General features: G+C 41.1%; 1 protein-coding gene across 1 annotated transcript in view; it reads right to left on the reverse strand.

Annotated features, from left to right (window-relative positions):
* LOC139211001 (collagen type XIX alpha 1 chain) overlaps positions 1-7,938 on the reverse strand; it is a 92,630-nt gene extending 84,692 nt beyond the window's left edge. The window contains exons 1-4 of the mRNA XM_070841238.1: positions 7,865-7,938; positions 5,154-5,275; positions 4,333-4,407; positions 4,149-4,248 (exon numbers count right to left, since the gene is read on the reverse strand). Coding sequence (XP_070697339.1) covers positions 4,149-4,248; positions 4,333-4,407; positions 5,154-5,241 — 263 coding nt within the window. The 5' untranslated portion in view covers positions 5,242-5,275; positions 7,865-7,938. The remainder of the gene's footprint in view (positions 1-4,148; positions 4,249-4,332; positions 4,408-5,153; positions 5,276-7,864) is intronic.
* Between the last annotated feature and the right edge of the window lie 9,088 nt (positions 7,939-17,026).

Genomic DNA, 17,026 nt, shown 5'->3' on the forward strand with positions numbered 1-17,026 from the left:
ACAGGCCTGGATGTGAAGTAGCAGTGCCTGTATACAAGCCAACTTACTAAACCTGCTACAGCAATAAGGAAGAGCAAAAAAAAAAAAAAAAAATCTTCTTGCATAACTTTCTTTCTTTTAGGGAAGAGTTACTTATTATTGCACAACCATAATCAGGGAAGCACAAAATATAACAACCTTGGAATCAGAATTAATTCACTTATTATAAGGAACAAGAGCGTTCTGGAAACTATCACCACTCTTGGAAATGTCTTTCACCGTGCATATTGCTTGGCTGACAATAGCCCTTGTATAATCAGAGACAACGCTTTGACAGAATGTCACAGCAACACTACCGGCCTGCTAGAGAATCTCCCGGAAGCGGCTTTAGTGTCCTGGCTTGTAAGAAATCCGATCCAGGAGGATTCTGTTAAATGAGTCGAAGGAATCAGATTGCTGTAGCTGAAACAATCAAACCTCAAACGTTAGCCTAGTTGGCTCACATCCCCATCGCTGACACTCAATCCTCCAACACATCAAAGTGGGCTCAACCATGTCGGTTTATATGCTAAATGCATCATTCATGCTAGCAAAGACTATAACTTCCTCTCAGCGTGAGTCCCCCCCCTGTTCCTGTTTAAATATGTAGTGCTGTGCTTGCCAGCACCATAGAAGACTGCCGCTGATCAAGCCAAATCAAACGCACGCCTGTGATTGGGAAGAAGTTTATTTTACCAGTAAAAAGACTTGTATGTGCTAAGATGTGTATGTTGTGTTCTTCTGGTCATATACTAGATAGCAATGCAATGACAACAGGCCACACATGACCAACAGTCTGATAAATGTGTGATGTGGCACCATGAATACAATTTACAGGCATCCTGTCACCTCTGATCAGTGTGGAACTGTTTCAGCTAAAATGCCCAATTGTTCATTCAAATCATAATCATGATAAAAACTTTGACTATCAAACGAGGTGTCAGGACGGCTGACGAGCCTCAGTCTGCCCCTCCGTCCCTGCTGCTCCGGTGCTTCTAACTTGCCCCTGGGCCACATGCATTTCTTAGGAACTTTCCAGACTTGCCAGCCATTCATCAGACGCTCCCAGGCTTTCCCACGGGTCCCATTCACCTAACTCCTGCATCCACCTGCTCACCTGCTCCTCATTTCCCAATTACCCCCCTCTCAGTATTTATACCGACCCATTTCCAGCAATTCTTGGCCAGATTGTCAATGTTGATTTGTGCTTTTGTTTTCCAGCCGCTTCAACCTTTTACCGGCCCCGTTCCAGTAACCTGTGGATTCCGGGCTACTTCTCTTTGGACTTACTTTGCCTTTGTGTCGTCATTTTTACTATTAAAATCACTGAAATGTTAATGTTCCCGTCTGCCTGGTTGTCTGCAATTGTGTCCTTTTCCAGTCTCGCACACTCCCCATGACAGAAAGGAGAAACCCTGGATGTAGATTTGACACTAGGTGCAGGTAAACTACAGCACTGCTAACTGGCTAAAATGCTATTGACATCAACATATATGGTTAAAACCTATTTCTTGAATAGAAAGTCCAAACAGTAATTACAAACTGTATTTTCTTGCTGCTTGTGACAACTGGCTGCTATCCAGTATTGATCTGCAGTAAGTTCATATGATTAATTAGCTGACACGACAGTCACAAACCGCTGAAGCCACAGATTGATAAACAAACACGTTGATACAACATATCCCAGTCTGAAAATATACTCTACCCTCAGCATCTATTCATAATATCAAAGGAAGTCACTGTGCCCCATTGTTATGAGCTGTCTGGATGAAAGCCGGCGTTTCAGTGACACAAACCACATCATGAGACGCTGTGGTCACATTCAAAGGATCAAAAAGAGCAGCGACTATTACTTTAAAGGAAAAATGAATTATTTCATTTTGTGCTGAGCTTACTACTGACAATTTTATTTAATTTTCTCTTAATGTTGAAAGACGAGAAAAGAACAAACAGGCCTGAGAATTTCCTCAGAGTGCAGCTAAAAAAAAGCACAGATATATTTAAATACTGACTGAGGCAGTCTACCTTTTATACTGTTTAGTAAAAAAGCTACAGTCCAATGAGGTTGCTTGCTGCCTTTATTGTAAAAGAAAATAATGATTAATAGTTTGCTTAATAGTTAAAGAAACAAAAGCGCAGTATTACTCTGCAAAGCCTGTAAATGGTTGTGAATTAGCTGAATAGATGCTGCATGTGTTCCTTTCTACACCTGATTAGCCCTGAATCTCTGAACGAGGCGCACCGGGCCCAGGACGGGAAGAGGATAAAGGCTCCAGGCTCCGTTTGCAGAGGGCGAGGCCTCCTGGGCCTGCTGCTCTTATGGGACTTTCATTTGGTGACTTTGTCTTTCGCCCGTTTGTGGTTAATTTCAGTGTCCCGGTTGTTTTATGTTACTTAATAAAAGCTACGGCTTGAAACATTATCACCCCACATGGCCGACCGCTAGCGGGGCACATAATTCTAAATATACATATAGATGTTATATGAATCAGATATAAGTGTGAGACACAAGTTCATATCAGATGTAAAGAGGGAAAGGTCAAACACAGACAGGCTTCTAGAGACAGACAGCGAATGTGACACTAATACTGTCTGGAAGCACGCTATGAGTACATGTTGCATTTTGTCATCACACACAAAGGCTCCTTGACTGAGTCAGCTCTGATCTCTGCACTATAATGTGCATCATGCCAAGAAGCTGACAGAGCATTAGCCAGATTTAAAGAGTCGAGCATCCATTGCTGCATATCTCGCGAGGAAAGTGAGCAATGTTTTAGTGGCTGTGGCAGGGGCAGAGGGGCCTCCTGCTTCGTGCAATTGCCCTAGCTTTCCCTCCTCAGCTGACATGCAGTATCACCTGTCAAAGTACTTAGATAATTGGATATGAGAGGGATCGCAGTCTCGCCACTATAACCAATGACACTGTCAGCAGTGTCATTGAGAACCAGCATCTTCTTGCTCTCTGGGCTCAGACCGAGAGAAGGGCTGAAGTAAATGTATTTTCGTCTGGCTGACTGAACAGGGGAGGAGATCACAAATCACCTGGCTCAAAGATTCTTTCACCTAGCCAAAGAGAGAGTGGCAGTAAATGTTTGCATGCCATGTAAAAATGCTAAAAATATCCTTCCCCCCCCCCCCCCACACACACACCTCCTGAAAGAATGACAAAGTGTTCTCTTTCACTTTTACAACCTAAGGACACAAAACAATGAACGTCTCAGAATACATTTTTTGAAATCCAAAACATCGCTGTAAAGCTAAGTTTGGCACCGTGTACCGGTGGTGCTAAATGTAAAAGAGCAATGGGCCTTTATAAATATTACATCAAATTCAAATCCCCACTAAATTATCATATCAGCATTGAGGTGAAGTCACAGAGCAGCCCCACCGGTTGACTAGGGGAATAAGGTTCTTCAGTAAATGGCACCTTAGTGTGTCATTTATGTAGTTATTTTAATATTCCTGTCTTATTATACGTGCTCAGACGTTTTTTTCATTCCTTTATGTCCCACTTTTTGCCCTTAGGAGATTTCTAGAATAAACGCAATATATATTAATTCTGTTCAAATTATTCCCTGTCTAACAGCTCACCTCGCTGCTTGCCCTTATTAGCCAAGGCAAATGAAACTATTGCTCTGAGCAGGGGATATCTGGGTTGCCACAAGCCAGCCCTTTCATGAAAGCCAGTTCTGGCTATGCTTTTTCTTCTCTGAATATCACCGGATCGGAAGGAAAGCAAACTTTAACTCTCATCATGGTTTGCATAACAGAGACCTAAAATAGTTGTGATATTTTTCGCTATTTTTTTTTTTATCATGTAGTCTTGCAATGATGAAATAACCAGGACTGCATATTCAGAACCTGTACATGAAGGAGCCAAACAATCAAAAGGCTCCAGTTGGACCAGCGCAGTTTAAACACTGTTCACTGCCTTGGCCACACATGAGTGATCTTACAGCATGCTTACATTGTGCAACATTTCTATAGCGAGAGCAGCCGTGTGTGGGAGGGAAGCAGCGAGTAGGGAGCAAGTGTGTTTACAGGGTCATTGATGACATGCCGGCTGTCTTTGTTATGCTCAAATGTCATTAGAGCACAAAATAAAACACACATCACAGTATAATACTCACTTTGTTGGCTTAATGAGCGGGCTGCTTCCTAAACGAAAGGACAGCAGGTCTTCTGTGATGGTTCCCTTTCGGAGAAGAAACTTTTCTGTCAAATCAAATCCTGTGAGAAGGATTAAAATGTGATTAAAAAGCCAACGCAGACTTCTTTACTTATTCAAGCGATGTTTGTTTATTCAGGACGCACCTGTGATTTCCAGGGGACGATCTAAAATATCAGAAAATTTGTGTTCCTCCACAGTCAGAGGGGGACACGGGCCGTCTGGAGAAAAGGCACAAAGACGCTGTGCTGGGTACGGATGTTCATTTGTATTTTCAACCAGAAAGGCAAATGGTGAAGCCAGTTATGAATTCATTTCCGTTTGATTTATTTCAAAAATCTAACTTTTTTAGAGAAATCCACATCAGAGCGGAAAATCAATTCAGTGTTTTTTTCCATTAATATTTAAAACTTCAGTTTAAACTTTAAAAAATAACCAACAGAGACAAGACTCTGAGATCTAATTTAGAGGCAAGCCCAGATCTGCTTGACTGAAAATTAAATGGAGACTGACTTTAGGAATACTGATCAGCCCCGTAATATTTTTACACTTCTGCAGTTTTGTCTTCAAACATATAAAGTGGATTCCCCCCAATAACGGCACTATGGCATCGGTTTACCGCTGTGAATAAAACGTCATATAAAATATTTAAAATACATTCTGTAAAACACAAATCTATAGATGTTTGAAAAAGTTATGCTAAGCTTACGGGTATGAACATGGTATCCTTCACACATTTGGATTTGAAAAGTTATTTCAAGTTTAATACATGAAGAGCAAAAGAACTTAAATTATAAAATTCACCTGCTTTGTGTTGACACCAGAACATTTAAGACAGAGACCAAAACTGGTACTTTACTGCTAAAATACATGTATTTTCTCTATAAAATATATGTATTTAGATGTATTTTCTTGATGTCCCTGCACTTTTCAAAGGCACAGGTTGCTCCATGACAAACACACGTACCTGTTCGCTCGCTCACTGCCATGCCAAGCGTGCGAGGAATGGAGTTTACCATCCAAACGAGAGCAGCCCATCTTAACAAACGAATCATGGCTCTGACGCCAGAGAGCAGTCCGCTTGGTAACCTGGAAGCAAACAGAATAGTGTTTATTTTACAATCTAGTAAAAACTGACTTTTACTGTTAGGTCAGAATGTGTGTGTTGCACTGAAAACATCTGGAGTCTATGTGAGATGTGTTCTAGCAGGTGTCTTCAAATCAAGATCACAAGATTATGTGCAAGTTGTATGTTGTTATATCTGATTTTCCTCACACACACACACACACACACACACACACACACTTCAATGCCCACTCACAAGTCCCTAAAGCCCCTGTGTATTAATGCAAAGTCACTCAATCTGGAGAACGCACGTCTGAGTCCTTCATTCATTAGTTCTCATGAACACCTGCCATACGGTGATGAATGGAGACGTCTCTGCTGCAGCTAAATCATTATACTCTGAGCTATGTTTATGTTAAGGTTTCGGTTGTTAACTAGAGAGCCAAGCTGCCTCTTGTTCTCCAAAGACACTTTGTAAATTCATTATGTGTGTCATCACCACAAATGAGCTGCGGAAGTGCGCCAATGGACTTAATCTGTTGGTGGTGCAATCTAAAGACGGCGCTGTGGGGAGATATTACTACGCCTGATGTTGATCTAAACGCAGCATTTTGCATGTTAAATAGATTAGAAGTTAGCAAGCTCAAGCAGTTTTCATCATCACTTTATTTTCTCGTGATAATGTCCTCTTCACGTCTTTATCGCTGGCTGTTTATTCAAATTCCACATCAAGTTTAAACTACGTGTCACAGAGGAATTGGACAAGAGGCTCAATGCTTTTACAAAAGATGACTGTTGGCCGTTTTGTCCGGTTCTGTCAGGGTGCCAAAGCCTTGATCTTTGTTTCTGTAGGACTCTATTAACACTCTGTTGTGTTTTGATCCGTAATCTGTCAGCAGTGTCTCGGTCAAGGACGCCACATGCAAAGATCAAACCTGGAAACCTCCAGTTACAAGCAAGTCTGCTGAACCATTCCACTTTGCAGCCAAACCAAATCTTCTGCATTGCTCTCATGCCATTGCAAAGAAGGCAAGAATTTTTTTTGGGGGGGGAGCAGAGTCATCCTGGACAGAAGACTCTGCTCCAAAGTACAGTCACCGAAGTGCAGTCACTTTTAGCAAACTACTCCGACTTCCAGTAACTCCTGGATTACACTGCCAGCAAAACTGGAGCCCTGCCAGAACACCGATCAAGACTGAACACAAAAAGAAAAAATCATTTCATGTGGTTTTTTATTTTTTATTTTTCCCCCCTCAAGGACTTTCAAGGACTTCAAAAAGAAAGAGCAAACTCAATTGAAGCCCACAAACAGGTTCACACAGGTGGGACACTTAATAAACGAATGTCTATTATCCAAAAACAACACAACAGGTTAGATCTGATTCAAAGCCAAGAGGCAAATCATAACTCACAATGACTAACACGCTTTTTCCGGCAACCTGTAAAGTAGTTTTATGACAAAGACCATAATCCTTCCTGATGCACTTTTATCTGTTTCCACTGAGGAGGACTAAAGCTGAGTACTGAGCATGACCTCCACAGGCTAGAACACAGCCAAAAACACATTAAGTGAATTTATATGCGCAGCCTCACAAAGTGTGACCAATAATATTTTTTGTGACGCTCTCCTCCTTTAATTGTCGCCGTCTTATCCAAATTAATTCAGCCCCAATCATTAATCCCCATTCATGCAACAAGCACTCACTCGTGCCTTCTCCCACTGGATCAGAAAGTTTTTTTGCACGCAGGCCCGCAGCATCATGGCGCTTGCAGATGAAGTGACCGTACTCACAACTACAACCATGCATGGGCCGTAGACAAGCAGCACTACAGAGGTATCACATTCCTGGCTCTGTGTGAAGGCGTAATGTTATTCCCCTCATTCCTGCAAATGCATGTAATACATGCAGCTCTGCAGCCCAGCCTTGCAGTCAGAGTTTCTCCACATCTTTCCATGACTGATTCTTCTTATTGGGGATTCTGTGGGAGTTTAATTGCTGCTTTAAGCCCACACGTTGTTTTAACTGAATGTAGTTTGGGTGTGCTGCACCGTCTGCTGTGAATCTAAAATGCTAAATTGACACAGTGCGTTTATTCCAGCGGGTTTATCATCACACACACATCTCACAGTTGAAGGCTGAGCAGTGGAGGTGCTCTGCTCCGTCTGCTCCATCCTTCATTCAGAGGCAATAACTTCACCGCGACACTTTGCAATATTCAAAGAAGCGTGTTTCTCTGCGCCACCGCTGATTGGCTGCTTTTATTCTCTAATAATTACGGGTTGGAGCTGTTCATTTTCATTTTCTCTCAGTGTGCGGGACGTTTCGCACTTTGCTGCTAACAAGTGATGCAACACGGTGCATGTTTACTGCTGCAGAGCAGATTCACACATCAGAAATAACCTGCTCATAATGTCCCGGATAAAAGACAAGTTGCAGAGATTAAAACCAAGCCTGAGAAATAAAACACTTCAAAAAAACAGCGGAGACAGAAAGATGGAGACAGGCTGCCCGTTGTAAAGGGGCTTTCAAGAGGTTAACACGCTCACATCTCCATTAAGCCGAATCTTTTTTAAATTCACTGTGAAATTAATTTGGTCTACAAGTACTTACAGTTGCTGACAAAGTTTCCTCTGAGGCTAAAACAAAGAAAAAACAGCGAAAAAAGCATAATCCATGTGTGATTACGATCAGTCTGATTCCGGATTCCAGGACTTGGAAATAAAAGTCACAGTGGGATCGCCTGCCGGATCGCGGTCCTTATTAGTTGCACCGAGTGGCCCTCCCACTCTGTCATTATTACTGAAATGCACTGGCAGAGGCTCCAGCAAACAAGAGGAACACACGCTGAAAGCCTCCACATCAGGGGGGGAAGAAATGCCCAACGGGGGTTCAAACAAACTCTCTTCTTTAACTGAGCCAGGTGCGGGAATTAGTCACCGTTTGATGTCTGCATACATGTATTATTATCTTATCTTATTTTAGTCATTACCAGGCCTGATACATGGGGATTTACTTGCCTGTAAGGTGGCTTCCAGTGTGTTTTTAGGAGTAAGAACTAAGTTTGAAAGTAAATCTGGAAATAATACAAAGAGTCTTACCTGTGTGTTCTTCACATAACACCCCCACCTGAAAAGAAATGAGACATGTATTATGGTGAGAAAAGGCTGCGATGATCCCACATGACAATAATGTGACAGCTCTCGGCCTGGTGCTGCTGCAGCACAGTCCATGCACATACTATTTTAGTCAGAAGACGCAGATGCCATGTGGCAATGCTACACTGCTGGACTTTAACATTCACTGCACTCAAATGCAGGTCTCATCAGCGTGGTATCCAAAGGCGGTTAACTCAGGGCCCACTGATGGTCCGCCAGTGCGTCTGTGTGCCACAACTAATATGTGTTTGTAAAACTAAGTGAGCGTTAAAGCACAGGTACTTTGTCCCCTAAAGTTTTCGTTGAAACAGCACACCAGCAGCTCAAGACGCCCGGTCCTCAGAAACAGGTGTTCAGGCTCCACACACATAACTGTTTAGACAGATGATTTCAGTGCACCCTCCCCTCCACCACACACACACACACACACACACACACAGACACTTTTCAGTAGTGTGATAAAAGAAACAAAGACACAAAGAGAAAATGGTTAAAAGAACAACTGAAGATTATGAAGAACTAAAGACGTGAAGCAGATGGCTCTGAACGTTATCCAAACATGAGCATTTTATACTTCGGAGTAGTTGCATATTATTTTTCAGCCTCTCTGTGATTCCATGTCTTTGTTCTGGCTTTCTTTAATCGTTAGCAGCTGATTAAATGCTGTCTTTCTCACACCAGAAGAGGAACTGTCTCTACAGCTCTTGTAGAAAAAGTTAACACTTCGCATCAAAGTGGTGGTGGGAGTTTTTTAATTCAAATAGCATGAATGTACATTTGATCTTTTCATCTGCAGCACTGATGCATTTCTTTTCTCTCAGTCGGTCGGTGTTCTCTGGACTCTCTCTCCCTCAGTATTGTTTACCAGCAGTGCTATTTTTTTTTTTTTTCCAACCATCAATTGGTTGATAACAAGGTTGTGCACAGACATTTAGATTGACTGAAAAGGACCTCTCCATCTGCAATCAGATTCTTCTACACTGAATCTCTAACCTGGTATTAAGGGAGGGGCTTCCAGCTTCTCTCCAAAACACTCTCTCCAAACAGATAAAAATAAAAAAAAAAGCAGCTCACTGTGGATTGTTAATACTAAAAGGAAGCAATGTCCTGGTTTTCCAGTGCGTTATATCATGGTGGCAGCAGAAGTCTCGGCTGTAAGTAACTCTAAATATATATAAAATATATAAATGAATGACTCGGAGCCACAAAGAAACTAGATTGGCTGAACTAGATTGTGGCTGTGGTGTAATTCACTTCACGTATTACATTAAAGTGTATTAAGAAAGAAATATAATTAGAGATACTAATACTGACTGAGCACAGTTGATGATACAGAATGATATTTGGGGATTTACAACCCAACAGCACGGTGAGTCACCTGAACACCTAAATCACCTGAGTGTGTGTGCCTCTGCTGTCACTTAACAGAGTGTGTGTTGGTGCAAAATAGGTGACAAATGGTAAATGTTCCAAGCACACCAAGCTGGACTGACATTTAATAAACTCCAAGGTCCCCAAAGCTGACGGAGGCTCTAAAATACCCCGGAGATTATTGTAGTCTGAGAAATATTCTGTAAAAGCATTTATACAAGAATGAGAATCACTTAGAAAAAAAGTAATTAATGTAAAATTATTCCCTCACAAAGCATCAAAACCTTTGTTTATGAACACGTCTTAATTTTAACAGGATGTTTTTGCCAGATGAGGAATTGGTTCGCCGTTATTCAGCTGATGTCTGGAGCTTTATTTAGACCAGACATTACAAATGTTTAATATCTGAGATCAATAATTCTTGATACAAGTCCAACATGTTCTGCTCACTGTATCCGGTGGGAACACGGTCGTCTCCTCTCAGGGTTGTGAAAAGCCTCGTTGTTCACCTTGGTCGCTGCTCCGTGGGCAAAGACAGAGTGTGTGGATGCTGTGTGCCAAAGCTGTATGAAAAAGTGAGAAACACTGAGATTTGTTAGCTCGACTTTAGGGTTGGTGCTCCACTCGGTCTATCCTAACAATCCTCGCTTAATCACCCGCTGTCAAGTTTTCAGGGTATTTCTTTGGCAGTTCCAATGAAAACTACTCAGTGAGGCCTGTGGATTATCCAGCAGAGTAACCAGGACAGTCTTTCAAAAAGACACATTGCTGTTTTTCTTAAAGGTGTGAACAGCTCGTCTCCACTGTGTCGAGTCAGGGAGAAAAATCTCCACAGCTTCTTCAGTCTTTTCCCGTTTCATGTCATTAGCAATAAAATAATTTGAGGATTTGAGTTTAATTGGACTGTAAGTAAGCAATTGAAGGCCATCTAATCATTATTCTTTCACATATTATAACAGAAACTAACTAAATAAATATATAACTAAACTAAATAGATAACATGTCCACATCTATACTGAAACACAGAAATATAAACTACACCAGAGGTCATTCAACCATTCACAACACATTAGAAATCTGCTTTTAAGAGCACATTTTCCCCCCAAAAATTTTTTGCCTAGTGTTTGGGGAATTGCCCTTTGAAATAATATTTTCATGGCATTTCAACTTTTGCAGACAGTTAGAGAGATAACAAGGGAGACAGGGGGGTGGGTGGGTGGGAGGAAACAGATGGTCATGCTGTTTCTGACCCCAAGACATTACATTTACATGTTTGGTGCCCTCCTGACTTGACTCGAGAAATATCTCAAGGCATAATGCCAGAAATTGACCTTTAAGCGATATCTTACCGCGGTGATTTTCAGAGTCCGTGCACTTAAAGCATCACATGTGCTATTAAGACAGACAACGTTTATCCAGTCTAATATATGCTTAGTCAGATTGTGCCCTTGATTATCCTGTTACATGTGAGAGTTCTGTATTGGTTATGGCATTTCAGTCAACTTCTATTTTCCTCCAAAATAAAAAAGCCAAATTTTCAAATAAGCCACTTACCCTTTCATAACACTTACCAGAGTTCTGAGGACATCCATGGTTTCCCTAAAACTCCCTCTCAGCTGGAATAAAAAATGTTACAGGTTGATGTAAAGCAAAAACAGCAATATTTTGTAAATAAAAATTGAGGAAAAAATAGAAATAATGCACAAATAGATAGATTTATCTGATAATAACAGAACTTTCAGTCTGGCAGATTTACCGTGTTTGGTCACAGTTTGATTATATAGTGCATTTTAATCATGCATGGATAATTCATGTGTTTGTTACTGTCCTCCCTACACAGAAAACATGTTCATGTGACATAGGACTCATGCTATTAGCCCGCTGGCTAAGTTAGCAGGAAGCAAGGAGTTAACTAGTGCTAGCCAACTGTTAACTCCTACGTAATCTTAACTAAAGAGACCTGGGAGAAGACTTTCACATATTTTCTCTTCACTTTATGAGCTGCAAATGTATCTCCCAGAACACAGAGGTCAAATGATTGCAGCAAAGCCTATTCATATTTAGCTTGTCTGTCCTCCAGTGGCTGTCAGTATGCATAACATGTAGCTAATATACATAAATAGTTAACACATGCTGAACCAGGAACAGTAAAAAGCTTCTTTTCTGCATAATATTCTGTTTTGGGTGCCGATACATTCATTACACGCCGTGGTTTTCAACCTCTGTCCTGTCTGAACTGGATCCTCTCATTGTAGAGAGCTTAACAGAATATCTTGGTGTTATTCTGAGTTACTTTTCAGGTGTTGTTTTGATATATGGGACACATTTACAGTATATTGATCTGACTGGACCTGCTCCCAGCGATAGTGTTCATGGCCTGGACATAACATCCAAACCAACCGGCTTCTTGTTGATACAACACCTGCGGGATCAAGCAGATGTTCGGCTTACTAATGAATTTAATTGACTTATGAATCATTGTTTGCACTGTTTTACTCAAAAGGAAAATGACGTGATCAGTTCCCAACACTGATAAGCGTTAAAGATAACGTGCTGCATGGAAGCTGTGGACAAACCATCGGCCGACCAACATCACAGCCTTCAGCCTGTGGTGCAGCTTTCAGTGGTGTTTCATTATTCATTTGAAGGTGAACGTAAAATGCGTGGGGTTATTAACAAGCAATGATAAACAAGTGCCCCCTCTCACACCCACACACACACACACACACACGTGTTGGACACGTTAGCACACACACACATAATGAGAGAAAATATGTTCTTGAAACTAAACAACACATAATGATCAATCAATTACTGTTGAATATTCTTGTTCTGTTTCCCTGAATGCAGTAAAAGTGCACTGAATCTCATAATGACCATAACAAACAGAGCACTCTCTCCTCTCTGGGTGTTTGTGTGGCTTTCTGTGCATCAGTGTGTGTTTCTGCATGTGTGTAGCATTGTATTAACCCTGGATAAGTACAGATGTAACCTCAGCAAACACTATTGTTTCGGGTAAGCGGTGTTTTACCTTGAATGCAAACAGTACAATCGCTGTATTCTGATTCTTCATTACGCCAGTCAAGCCACCATTGTTGATGTGGTTTAGCGGCAAAGCACCTGCTCGTTCTCGTTGGACTATTTACTAAATTGACATATGGCAAAGCATTCGACAAAGACAGCCTACTGTGTGTCGCTAATCTGTATGCACACACAACCGTTGATGTGTACCTTTCATGTGCTCATAAAATCACAAAAGCCATTAAGGAGTCTCATTCATCATTCCTGAGAGCTCACCTGGGCAGGAGAGCTTCCAGAATGTAGACAAAAAGAGAAAATGAATTAAAAAGATACAATTGCACGTCAGCTTGGCCTGCAGCTATAGTTCTGTGGGGTATTCTTGAAATATGATCATATAATTGACCCGTCTATTGAAAGTTAATGAAAGAAAATCAGTTGGTGGCAAACTCATCGGGCAAGCTGTGTGATACTGGTTCTCTTTGATATCAGCTCAAACACACAGTGGTTTGGAACACAGTTTCAGATATGAGGCACAAGTGCAGGCAGTACTGTAGACACGGGTAATCTAATTAAAGTGATAAATCAAAATCACAGACAGTCAATTTGAGGTAACATGAAATCAAAACACAATGTCTTCAAATATCATTCGGAAGTCTTCTCTCCAGCAGCCCTGGCACTAGGACGACAACTTACTATTTTCATTATCACACAATGTGCAAATTATTTCCCAGGTTAATTGATTAATCCTTTAGTTTACACAACATCACATAGACAATTAGAAAAAAAATGTCCAATTAAAATTTAGAGCCCAAAGTGAAGTCATTAAATGTCTTGTTTAGTCTAAACTGCTGTCTGTACAACAAGCTGCCTTTGCTCTAGAGTACATTGCATTGTGGGTGCATGATCCCTCCACCCATCCATCCATCCATCCATCCATCCATCCCAGCTGACAGTGGATGAGACACCAGTCAAATCACAGGGCTGACACACACACACACACACACACACACACAGACAACCAATCACGCTCACATTCACACCTTCTGCAATTTAGAGTCATCAATTATCCCAACCTGCATGTTTTTGGACTGTGGGAGGAAGCTGAAGTATGTTTACATGATATTTCACATACATTTACCTGCAACCGCATGACCTGCACATTGGACAGAGGAGCAAATGTGTGCTGGCCACAGCTATTTGACATATTAGGAACTACTTCTGCAGCTCCTCTTGTGCTCTTCAGCTGGGGTGAGAGAGCCTGTTGGGTGTTACAAAAAAAGGAGAGTGGATGAGAGGAGGATGTGAAACCATAATTTTGCAGCGACAGAGCTATCATCCTCTAGAGAAAACATGGGGTAGTAACATGGGTTTGTGATCTGCTCACTGCAGGAACTCCTGCAGCTGACAAGAATCATTATGAAATCTAAAAAAAAAAAAAAAAAGAAAAGATAAAAAAATCTCCAAATTCTTTCTTCGCTGACAGACATCTTGACAGTTTCCTACCTTTTGCTCAGCAAGTCCCTTTAAATTCATGGTTTCCATCAGGGCGCATTGCCAAGCTGCATGATAAAGGCATTTCCAGTTTTGAAAGGTTGCATGAATTAAGCAGACTCACCTTCCTTATGCAAGTGAATAATGGCTTGTGAACGAATGACATGAAATTAATAAAAAAAAATGCGAAGCCAGGTGCATGAATGGAGTTTAGATGTATGGTTATTGATTTCAGTGGGTTGAATTTCAAAGTGTCCAAACCAACAGTGACCAACTAATTAACTCGTAAGAATGTTCTTCATTCCAATTAGTAACAGACTCATTTCCCCAGTACAATTTAAAGAAGTATTATTTTCACTTTCAGAAACTTTAGAGCCTCAATGTCACTGCAGACTGTCGTAGTTCATACCCTTGCAAAAGTAATTACTCAAGTAATAATTTAATTTTGTCTCAATAATTCCAGACATGGTGAAGCATGACTGCACACTCTAAGACTAATTTAAGGAACAATATACTCCATAAATGGAGAAGACTTCTTCTGACATCATGCTCTTAAAACTGCAGAAAAGGGTGGTAGAATAAAAAGGCGGCACATTCTTTGTATATATATATACACCATGGGGTCTGCATGAAAGATAAACTGGATAAGAATTGACAGCAATAGTGAGTGTATCTGGCGTATGGGTGGAACCTCTACACACACACAAACCCAACCTGATAGTTTAACTCCACATAGATTTTTGGAAAGTTTCTATAATCCCTTTGCTGCATAAGTTTGGATCCCCTGCTGAATGAAGCAGAAGCTCGGGCCTCTAAAGAGTCAACTTGAAAAATTGAGTGGTATTGCTATGGATGCATGCGTTATACTTCAAATAAATACAAGCTGTGGCTGTTAGGGATTCGTGGCCCCCGTAGTCATCGAGCTGAAGACTATAAAAGAACAAACACCTTAACACATTTCTCAAGTAGCAGCAGAAATATCTGACAGCACTGATTTCTGTTATATTGTGAAACTCATATTGAAAATAAGCAGTGGTTTTTCATGTATTGATAAGGCCTGAGTGGAAACTTCAGTGAACTGATGATGTAAATTAACCCATTCTCTGGCCAATTCATCTTCATAATATATTACATACACATATATATATATATATATATATATATATATATTCTTCATGTGAAGAATAGCTGTAGTAATATGGAACTTTGCTTTTGGTTCATTAAAGGGAATTTTACCAGGAATACACCATCATATCAGCTCAGGGACCTCGTTCAGCTCTGAAAACAGTGGCTGTTTGCTGCTGTGGGCCACTGCGGTGGATAATTGATAGCAAGTACCCCAATGACATGCTCTGCACATGGGAATGCAGCTACAGGTGCACTGCACCCTAATTTCCACCGACCCACTTTCACTTTTCAGCAGCTTTAATGAACTAAATTACTTTTCCGGAGATAGTGGACAAATAGTGAATGTGAGTATAGTAAAAGTTTGTAGCAGTGCGATTCTGTACTTTGTAGATTACATGTGTGACACAGATGCTACTGTAGATTTAAAAACAACAAACGTGCAGAAAAAGGGGAGACAATGGAGAGGATGACAGTCTGATAGAAATAGTCTGATAGGTCAGTTTGCCCACTGGTCAGGACTATAAGCCAAAGTGCCGTCAATCTGATGTAATTGTATGCAGAAGTGGAAAATGACCAAAGATATTTTTTTGTACATTCAATCACTTTCCTCTACTAAGACTAAAACAATACTGCAAAGAATAATCTTAAGGTGTTTGTACTTTACTTGACGTGGTCTATTACTATTTTGTGGTGCTATATACTTTTACTCCATGACATGTCAGTGTGTGAATATATAATATCTACACCTAATATAAAAACCTAATTCTAGCTATGTTGTCCAAGTGGAAAAATGCAATCTTACTGATTTCTTATTGATCAAAAGAGAGGGGAGGATCAGCTCTACTACCAAAGTGGTGGAGAGGAGGTCCTGTGGCTCAGGTCTGTTTAATACACAGGAATCCACATTTTTCACATATATTTCATGATTTACATGTATCAGACATGCTGGTTACTGTGACTTGTTGCCTCCCTTGATTTGTGGTGATTTGTACTGTGCAGCCTCACAGCAAGAAGGTTCCAGGTTCAGACCTGCAGGCAGTTTGAGTTTGAGTCTCGGACCTTTCTGTGTGGAGCTTCCCTGCGTCCCACAGTCCAAAGACATGCAGGTTACATTAAATAGTGACTCTAAACTGCACGTAGGTGTGAGTGTGTGTCTGTATGTGACCCGTCCAGGGTGTACTCTGCCTCTCACCTCATGTCTGCTGGGCTGCCTGCCCACCCTGAAAGAAGAGGGAAGCCTCCTCTGTTGCTCTTCCTGAGGTTTCTTCCATTTTTTCTCATTTAAAGGCTTTTTGCCGGTCACTTATCTGAGAGGAGGGACAGTTCGTGTCACAGGATATGAATGCTTGAGGCAGAATGTCTTGACTTACCTTGACTTTGACTTTTTCCTAAATAGGAGTACCCTGAAGCTGGCTTATGCTAAAGGCACTGTTGCCCCTTCTTGTTTCTTAAATATGGAGGGACTGGGGTGCTGCTCCTGGTAGAGAGGAGGAGGTATTGCCTCTCTTTGTCCTCACCACACAGTGAAGCTGTTAAACTCTCACAGCTCATTAAAAAAACCCTCCTGTAACCATCAGCACACATGGGGACTTTCTGCAGACTTCCG

Source organism: Pempheris klunzingeri, chromosome 12 (genome assembly GCF_042242105.1).
Source record: "Pempheris klunzingeri isolate RE-2024b chromosome 12, fPemKlu1.hap1, whole genome shotgun sequence".
NCBI classification, from domain to species: domain Eukaryota; kingdom Metazoa; phylum Chordata; class Actinopteri; order Acropomatiformes; family Pempheridae; genus Pempheris; species Pempheris klunzingeri.